At 33.4% G+C, this 10,624-nt stretch overlaps 1 protein-coding gene across 1 annotated transcript; it reads left to right on the top strand.

Moving 5' to 3' along the window:
* Positions 1-369: 369 nt before the first annotated feature.
* On the top strand, positions 370-4,970 carry LOC109166944 (monocopper oxidase-like protein SKU5). Its single transcript, XM_019315847.1, has 9 exons — positions 370-838; positions 1,080-1,189; positions 1,323-1,593; positions 1,676-1,814; positions 2,752-3,118; positions 3,424-3,789; positions 3,876-3,954; positions 4,298-4,497; positions 4,596-4,970. Exons 1-9 carry the CDS (start codon positions 689-691, stop codon positions 4,693-4,695), a joined length of 1,782 nt encoding a protein of 593 aa, XP_019171392.1. The 5' UTR covers positions 370-688; the 3' UTR covers positions 4,696-4,970.
* The last annotated feature ends 5,654 nt before the right edge of the window (positions 4,971-10,624 follow it).

Here is a 10,624-nt window from a genome sequence, read left to right as displayed (position 1 = left end):
AATATATAAAAATGAACAAAGTATTACGTCAGTCACTACATTTATTAATTCCGTACAATTGAGTCACTAAACTTAAAAAGTGTACAATTAAACCATTAAACAAGTAAAATATTTGCAATTGAAACATTTTTTTCAATTTTGTCAGGTAAAATTTGATCATATTATTTACATTCATACAGTTGGGATGAAAAACTAAAATATTTTCAACTTAAATTGTATTAACAGATTCATAAATATGTCTGCACATATTTTAGTTATTTGATGATTCAATTCCTTAATTGTACAAAAATTATAAGTTCAATCACTATTTCACACTTGTTTGAGTTGTTTCTATAAAAATAAGGCCAGAATTATATGTTCTCACTTTCCCAGCTGTAGTCTTCCTTGAATGTGCTGTGATCATTATTACTTGCAGTTATGGTTAATGATTTTGATTTTTTAAGCCATTTTGAGCCGACAAAGCTTCAAGCTAAGTACCTGCCCAACTAAAAAAAAGGTTGTTTTAAGGGTTCTGACTGTAAGATTCACACATTACACGCCCATCAGCTCTCCCTTTCTTCTTCCTCAGCTTCTTCCCTCTCTCTGATAATGTAAGCAGTTAGCACAAAGGCAAAAGCTAAAACCTTTCTGTTTATTGCCTTTTTAGTTTGTTTTTAGCTCTCAACTTTCAAGTGTTACAACATCAACAATGGTTTCCACTGGCCCTCTGTCAATGCTGCCGCCTCTGCTACTCTGCATTTCCTTGTTACTGGCCTTCTGTTCTGCAGAAGATCCGTTTGTGTTCTATGACTTTGAAGTGTCCTACATTACTGCCTCTCCCCTTGGTGTGGAACAACAGGTTTGTGCTTCAGATCTCTTCTCTACTCTTTGCCCTATATGCTTATTTGACTGTTCTGGGTAATGGGTTGGCTTCAAGACTTATGATTTTGGGGGTGTTGGGTTTAGATCTATGGACTTTGGGGTTAAAGTTTTCAGCTTTCAGCTGGGTCTTCAATTTCTAGTTCTTGATTTTCGATGAAATTAAGGTTGATTGAGTATTTACCTTGGTTTTGGTTTTTTTTTTTTTTTTTTTTTTCCAGGTTATTGCTATCAATGGGAAGTTTCCAGGCCCAACTATGAATGTAACTACTAACAATAATGTTGTTGTCAATGTACGCAACAAATTGGATGAAGACCTCCTTATGCATTGGTAGGATTTTCATTGTAAACTTCATGGGAGATTTTTAGTTAAAAAAATAAAAAAGCATTTCCCAGTAGTCTAAGTAAATGGGGTTCTTCAATCTCCATTTAATTTGTAATTTTTGTTTGGAAAATGAGGACAGGTCTGGTATTCAAATGAGGAAGAATTCTTGGCAAGATGGGGTGCTTGGTACTAACTGTCCCATTCCTTCAAAGTGGAACTGGACCTACCAATTTCAGGTCAAAGACCAGATTGGCAGTTTCTTCTACTTCCCTTCCCTTCATTTCCAGAGAGCAGCAGGGGGCTTTGGTGGTATTACTGTTAACAACAGAGAAATAATTCCAATTCCTTTCGATACCCCTTACGGGGATATCACAATTATGATTGGGGATTGGTACACCCGAAATCACACGGTGAGTGGGCAGACATTTTGATTTCTTTCTGCTGAGGTTCGGGGAGGTGTTTGTTACTGATTTCTCGCTTGTTTTGGTGTAGGCCCTGAGGAAAACTCTTGATGACGGGAAAAGCCTTGGAATGCCTGATGGTGTTCTTATTAACGGCAAAGGGCCTTACAGATACAACGATTCTCTTGTCCCTGATGGTATTGACTATGAAACAATCACAGTCCACCCCGGTAAGTTACGCCTCACACTCTCACCGCTGACCTGTAGTGATTGATATCTATTGACAGTAGTAATTTGTTGATGTTTCATTTCAAAACATGATGGTGTCTTTATTGCTCTAATTTAGTCGTGTCACTTTCTGTTCTTTACTTCGGAAATACTCGTTCCTTTCTTCTTAAATGTATTTTGATAGATTATTATTTCTGGTATGAGCTGAGGTTGGATCATGGACCATTTGAACATGTTCTAAACTTAGAAAGAGCGTTATGCCCTTTCGCTTATTGATGATTCAGAGTTTAGACTAACATTTTATGGCTCTGTTTGGCACACCTAGTTGAAAGCTAAAAAACTAGTAACTATTAAGCTAACTAAATGAAATTAAGTACCTTGTGCACAGATGGCACCCGGGTTGGACTCCTATATAGGAAGTTGTGAGTTTGAGCCTTATTGGCTCACCGATACTAAATTGTAATAGAGACAATGAAATCAAAGTACTTGATAAGTGTAAAATGATAAACTAAGATATTAGAATTTTGATTAATGAAGGGTGGATGGTAGCATAGAATTTTGATTAATGAAGGGTGGATGGTAGCATTTCAAAATAAGCTACGGAGTATTATTTTAAACAACTTTTCATGTTTTACTAAACAGAGCTTATAGCTTATTTGTAACTTAAAATGAGCTCTAAGCCCTACCAAACACAGCCATATGTCTACTTTTGATTTTTGTAAATGCTTAATATTTTTCTTGATCCCTCATCCATGTTAGAAAAGAAAAAACAGTATGATAATAAGCCTATAAATATTAAATGTTAAAGGGGAAAGTTATGATAGGAGCATGTAATAAAATCTAGTACCATTTTTAAAGGGAAAGTTCAAACATTAGCTTGTAATCTTTCTTTCTTCAATCCTTATATCTTTATGCTCCGCGATTTTATTCTTTATGCAGGCAAAACTTACAGAATCCGCGTAAGTAATGTCGGGATATCAACGAGTTTGAACTTCAGAATTCAGAGTCATAACCTGCTTCTAGCGGAAACGGAGGGGTCATACACAGTGCAGCAGAACTACACTAGCTTAGATATTCACGTTGGACAAACATACTCATTTTTGCTAACCACCGATCAGAATGCAAGTTCTGATTACTATATTGTTGCGAGTGCAAGGTTTGTGAATGAAACTACATGGCAAAGAGTCACTGGGGTTGCCATATTAAAGTACACAAATTCAAAGGGGAAGGCGCATGGTCATCTTCCGGACCCACCACAGGACCAATATGATAAAACCTACTCCATGAACCAGGCGAGATCTATAAGGTTTATATTTCTTCAATTCTTTAAACACATTAACTTGTGCGTACCAAAAGGTCTATAAGGTTTGTTTCACCGTACCGAACAGAACATTAGTTGGAACTAATTTGAGGAACTACATTGTTGGTTTGTCTGTCATATTTCGTAAGTGGCTATGTTGTCAGTAATAACTGCTAAGACTGTGTTCATAACGGAATTTGTGGTTTGTCAATCTCAACTGTTTTTCTTCTATTGTGGATTATTTGAAATTAGATTGAATAGGTTTCAACATTTTGTGTCCACATGCTAAAAATTTGTGTTCGTTTATCCAGGTGGAATGTGACTGCCAGTGGTGCCCGTCCAAACCCGCAAGGTTCTTTCAGATATGGCTCAATAAATGTGACCGAGCTATATGTGATACGGAACAAGCCGCCAATGAAGATTGACGGGAAACAGCGTACTTCCATTAATGGGATTTCGTTTTCAAATCCCAAGACACCAATAAGGCTTGCAGACTGGTTTAAGGTGAAAGGGGTGTATAAGCTTGATTTTCCCGACAAACCACTTACGGGGGCACCTAAGATAGAGACTTCTGTCATAAATGGTAGTTTTAGGGGATTTATGGAAATAATACTGCAGAACAATGACACAAAGGTGCACACCTACCACTTGAGTGGATACGCCTTTTTTGTTGTTGGGTATGACCTTGCTCTGACTCATGTTCATTGTGTATCTTAACTAACATATTTTCTGTTAATTAACTCCTTTCCTAATCCTTTCACAGGATGGATTACGGCGAGTGGACCGAGAATAGCAGGGGAACTTACAACAAGTGGGATGGAATTGCTCGTACTACAGCACAGGTAATTAAGAAATTTAACCGTCTCGTACTATAGCTAGGGACTTGGCCCTTTACCGGCCTCGCCCACTCGAACCTGTGACCTTGCTCTGATACCACTCGTTAGATCAAACCCTTATCACTACGCCAAAAGCTATAGCTAGTAGCAAAGGCGCAATTTTATTTCCTTATAAATTGTCACACATTTTCGAGAGTCAGGGTGCTTTACTGGCCTCAGTAAGGATCCAAAAAGGGAATATTATTTTAACTCGCATATATTGGCAAATTAAAGTTCTGATGCGTTATGTTACATCAACTTACCCACATTTGAAGTCTTTTCCCTCGTTCGGTTGTCTTGTGCTGTTTAGGTTTACCCTGGGGCATGGACAGCAATCTTAATCTCCCTTGACAACGTTGGAATCTGGAACCTGAGAACTGAAAACCTCGATGCCTGGTACCTCGGTCAAGAAACATACCTCAGAGTTGTCAATCCTGAGGTGACAAACAAGACTGAGTTGCCAATTCCGGATAACGCCCTCTTCTGTGGCGCCCTTCAGAAGATGCAGAAGTACGATATAATTAAACCCTTTAATTTTCTCCCGTCTTTCCTCTAGAGGGTTTTCCATTTGAGCTCGTTTTAATTGCTTTAATTTGCTTCTTACTTAGGCCTCAAGAAATCTCGTCTGGAACTCTGCTGGGCAATGCACCGAAACTGATTGCTGCTGTGGTGGCGGTGGCGATATCTGCACTCATCTCTTTGTTCTAATGGAATTAAGTCTGTCCTGTGATGCCTGTTTTGTGTTGCATGCGGGAGCTGGGGGTTTGATTATTGAGGATTTGTGGTTTTCATTAATTATTTAAGACGTAGGAGTGTATTAACGTAGTATTGTTCATACGATTCTTGTCATTTTTATTAACATGTAATTTTATTTATTTCTCCGGCTGTATTAATTGCTCCCGGGATTTTATTTGTTCAGATTCAACATTCTTTTTATGAGTACAAGGTGTGTATTTGTTGAGCAATGCACCAATTTCCAGTAATTTTAAGTTGAAGCAGAAGTAGCACACACAAATGAGCTGTTAAGCTCACAGCATGTTTGGTTCATGAAATGAATTTTGAGAGAATAGGAATGTTATTTTATAAGAAATGGAATATGTAAAGAATAGAACAAGAATTGTATTTTATTGTTTGGTTTACTGAAAGAATAGATTTTACGAATTTTATTCTAGTACTAGTTTTTTACGCGCATTGTGCGATTGGGATAATGCCCAATGTTTTTTTTAAAAATAAGTACTTTAAAGTATATTAAGGCAAGATTATATTGAAATTGTTCATGCATAGATAATTGAAGTTTGAATTTGCGTATTTAAATAGGTAATTCTTCTCCCAAAGGTTGAGTCCCTACCCCAAGGGCCCTCCACACTCTGACCCGACAGAGCATTGTAGGAAGTTGTAAATCACGGTGACTCAATGGTTCAGCAGACAGGACCAAATGCCGGTGCGAACAAGGAATCTGCCCACTTTGGACATAATTCTCGCACTGCCGCCGCCGATGTTCAAACCTTCGTCTCTTCTCCCAAATACTGCCCACTAAACCATTGAGCTAAGCCCGTGCGGGTTAAATAGGTAATTCTAAGTTTACAAATGCAAGATAATATAGTTAAGATTGATTATAATTGTCAATAAAATAATTGTATAGGTATGGTTGAAACCAAATACGGGACATAAGGGAGAACAAATAAAAATTAGGGCATAAAATATTAAATATATACTAATATTGTTTGAGGAGATTTCGACATTAGGATTTGTGGTTAAGTTCTATTAAGACTTTAATATTAGAATTAGATTAATGGTGTAATTATAATTCTATATTAGATGTTAATATTAGAATTAGACTAACGGTGAATTAACGGTATTTAACGGAAAAGTTAAATGGATAATCATATAATTAAGGATAAATTAGAAAAATTTTAAAAAAAAATTAAAATCTGAACAATTTGAACCATTCATTTGATTTAATAATTTGGCGGTCATTTTTTCTACCCAATGTTAATAATTAAATAAATTCGTTGGTCAAATCCGCTAACTGCTGAATGTCAAACAAGGACATTGCAGGGTAGTTCTCACTTCAATTTGTTGTGTGATTTGAATACTCTCTTTGTCACAAAATCTCTCAAGTAATTAATATGGTTGGCTTTATTAATTATATATTTTTTTAATTTTTTCATGGTATTAATAAAATACTTGGTAAATAAATATATAGCATTATTTTGTATTGTAACTTTGATATTTAATTAGAAAAATAGTGCACAAAAAAGATAATAGACAATGTAGTGAATATAATCAATTGATGAATTTGAATGTAAAAATTTTTACATTTGAGAAAAATAAAGACAATATAACTAATGAAAATATTTCTCTTAATTAATTTATTGATAATGAATAATTTTTTTTTCATTGAATTAAGACATCGTAAGGACAATGTAGCGAATATAATCAATTAATAAATTTGAATATAAAGAATTTTTATATTGTAGAAAAATAAAGACAATATAACTAATACAATTATTTCTCTTATTTAATTTATTGATAATGAATAATTTTTTTTTGAATAAAAGCATTGTGGACACATAATTCTAAATTAAAGAAATGCATATCTATAATTTTTTGTTGTAGCTACTAAATTATTATTTATATAATTTAATAAGAGTAAAATAGAGTACTAATTATGCCAACTTTGATTGGGATGAGGTTCGAACCTAAGACCTTTTTTTTTTTATTAAAATCAATGAGTAAGTTAACGGTGAACTAACGGCAATTCTTAAAATTTTAACGGAATTAGTAACGGTGTGTGTGGGTATTTTAGGAAATTTTAGTGTAAAATTTAAATCTTATCAATCTTTTAATCAATCTGAGCCATTCATTTGATTAAAATCTGTGATCGCCATTTTTTCTACCCATTATAGGCCTAACTCTCTTGGGCTCTTATTAGTATAGTAGATTTGGTTGGTTTAAAGAGGGAATAGGAATGTTATTCTATAAGGAATGTAATATGTAAAGAATAGAACAAGAATTGTATTCTATTGTTTGGTTCACTGAAAAAATATACTTTAGGAATGTTATTCTAGTTTTGGTGGGTTTAAGGAATAAAAATGGAATATATGTTACATAAATATCTTTATACAAAATATATAGTAATAATAATAATAATATTGTTGTTGTTGTTGTTGTTGTTGTTGTTGTTGTTGTTGTTATTTTATAGCAATTACACCTTTTGTTTGAAGCTTGAAGAAGAATTGCAATCTAATGTAAATGGAGGAAGTGATGACAAGATAGAGAGAAAGATGGCGTTAGATATAAACAAAAATATGTGTGTAGATATGCATAATAATAAAAATAATGAGTTAATACCATCTTAGGTCCTCCGAGTATAGTGATTTTGCCACGTTTAGTCCTAAGCTTTCAAATTGACCATTTGTGGTCCTTTGACTTTCAAATTTAACCATTCGTGGTCCAAGTTAACCACCTATGGTCCTTCAAGTTTCGAAATTTAGCCAGTCGTGGTCCTCTTAAAAGGACTATGGTTGGTTAAAATTTAATAGTCGAAGGACCATGAGTGGTTAACTTGGACTATGGATGGTTAAATTTGAAAGTCGAAGGACCACAGATGGTCAATTTGAAAGTTTAGGACTAAACGTGGCAAAACTACTATACTCAGAGGACCTCGGATGGTATTAACTCTAAAAATAATATATACTATTAATAAAACTAAATTCATCTTCATCAACTTTCCCGCTCAAACTTTTTTAAATATTAATTAATTAATTTATTGGTAAAAGAATTAATAAATCCTAATTGGTAACAAAATGTTATATGAAAATTAACTAATATCTAGTAATATTCTTTGGAAATTCTGTGTAATAACTAATTTTATAAGAAAAAAATGATTTATTAATTATTATGTAATTTTATAAGAAAATAATGATTTATTAATTATTATTTACACCAATAATAATAATTCGAATACTAATTTTACACCAATCTACATCTATACTATTAATAAATAAAAGTAAAAAGCACACTCTTCAACTTTTTTGCCCAAACTAATACGAATATTATTTAATCTATACTTCTATACTATTAATAAAAGTAAAATCCCTCTCTTCAATTTTCCCGCTCAAACTTTTCTTAATATTAATTAATTAATTAATTGGTAAAAGAATTAATAAAGCTTAATTGGTAACAAAATGTTATATGAAAATTAACTAATATCTGTTAATTGGTAATATTTTTTGAAAATTCTGCGTAATAACATAATTTTATAAGGAAATAATGATTTATTAATTATTATTTACAACAATAATAATAATTCGATTACTAATTTTACATCAATCTATACTATTAATAAAAGTAAAATCATCATATTCAACTTCCCGTCCAAACTAATATAAATATTAATTAATCAATACTATTAATATAAGTCGGTGTTATTGGATTCAGATAAGAAATAATTGCATCTGGTGGAGTTGGAGAAGTTGCTATCTTTGTGGGGGAAGAGTCTGAGGGACTTTCTAGAAATGCCAATTCCAGACGAAAGCAGTATGAGTTTTGATGGAAAACATGTTGATAGCCGAAGAGTTGGTGTATGACAAGGAATCGTTGAAGACAGAGCATGAAATGTTGGTAACACAATTGACGGACGAGCAAAAGAATGTTTACGGCTCTGTGATGAACGATATTGATTCTAATGGAGGTGGATTGTTCTTTGTGTATGATTACAGATGAACATGCAAGACGTTCGTGTGGAAAACGTTATCGTCAAAGATAAGGAGCTGCGGTGATATTGTTCTCAACGTTTCTTCGAGTGGAATAACATCTTTACTCTTGCCGGGAGGTAGGATGACGCATTCCAGATTTGCTATACCACGCTCTTTGAATGAAGATTCCACGTGCAATATATCGCAAGGCAGTGACCTTGCAGAGCTTATAATAAGGAGCAAATTGATAATCTGGGACGAAGCACCGATGACGTACAAACACTGTTTTGAGTGAGGCTTTGGACAAAATTATGAGGGATCTATCGAGGTTCTCCATACCGGGTAGTTTTGAAAAGACATTTGGTGAAAAGACGGTAGTTTTGGGCGGCGATGTTAGACAGATTCTTCCTCTTGTTCCGAAAGCAACGAGACCAATAGTTGTCGGAGCCACTATTAATTCTTCCTACCTCTTGACAAATTGCAAGGTATTGAGACTCACGAATAACTTGAGGTTACGGAGCTTAGCTTCAGAGGAAGATAAACAGACAGTTGATTGGTTTTCAAAATGGATTGCAGACATCAGAGATGAGATTACAGGGTTGTAAACAACAATTTGTCTGAGATCGATATTCTGGCATGATTTCTGTTGAAGTGTGGGCCCAATCCAATAACAACTATATTGGAAAGCACATTCCCAAGCGCAAGATATGGCATGCATGATGAGTCGTACCTAGAAAGCCGAGCGATCCTCTCACCGACTTTAGATGTCGTTGATCAAATTAATCAGTACATGTGCGACATGAACACTGCAGAAGATCAGACATATTTAAGTTGTGACTCTTTGTGTAAGGCAGAATTAGAAGGTGAAAATCTATCAAAAGTACACACTCTTGAATTCTTAAATATTTTGAGATTGTCGAGACTTCTTAATCATTCATTGACATTAAAGATTGGTGCACCTGTTATGTTATTGCGGAACATAGACCACTCTCTTGGTCTTTGTAACGGTACGCGCCTCATCGTCACAAGTTTAACAAATCACATTGTCGAAGCACGAATAGTTAATGAGACACATCAGGGAATTAACCAAAGTTCTTATCCCCGAATGTCTCTCACCCCTTCTGATACGAGATTGCCCTTCAGGTGTACGTGGCTTTTTCCCGAGTCACCCATCCTAACGGCCTGAAGGTTTTAACTCTAGACGAGGATGGACAAAATTATGTTACTACTACCAATGTCGTCTACAAAGAGGTTTTCATTAATGTGTAATTCAAACCAGTAATATTATGTTTTCTTTTTTATACAAAGATGACAAAATTGCTATATATCTACATAGAAAATATATATATCTTCTGTACAAATAATTTCTAAAACTGAGTTGCTAGACAACGAGCTAATTAGCCCAATTAATACAAATCCTAAACACTGATATATAAAATCTCTAAAGTTGAAACACCGGATGCGTATATCTACACGTTAGCTATTAATTGGACAATTATTTGCTCGAATTCAAACAATGATAACATCAGAAAATATAATCGATCCAACTCAATTCTTCAATTGCACTATATAATACTCGATGTTATAATTTATACAATTGTATATCAATCTAAATATTCTTAAAATATTATAACAAATTCATTCCGTGCAACGCACGGATGAAAATACTAGTAATAATAATAATAATAATAATAATAATAATAATAATAATAATAATAATAATAATAATAATAATAATAATAATAATAATAATATTATTATTATTATTATTATTATTATTATTATTATTATTATTATTATTATTATTATTATTATTATTATTATTATTAATGAATTTATTTATATATTTCAATATTTTTCTATATAAATGCATATATTTAATTAATTATATTTTTAATATATAAATAAATAAATATATTTAAATAACTAAATATTAT

Source organism: Ipomoea nil, unplaced genomic scaffold (genome assembly GCF_001879475.1).
Source record: "Ipomoea nil cultivar Tokyo-kokei standard unplaced genomic scaffold, Asagao_1.1 scaffold3130, whole genome shotgun sequence".
In the NCBI taxonomy this organism is placed as follows: Eukaryota; Viridiplantae; Streptophyta; class Magnoliopsida; order Solanales; family Convolvulaceae; genus Ipomoea; species Ipomoea nil.
The sequence above is the reverse complement of the archived record's forward strand: the minus strand, read 5'-3'. Positions and strand labels throughout refer to the sequence as shown.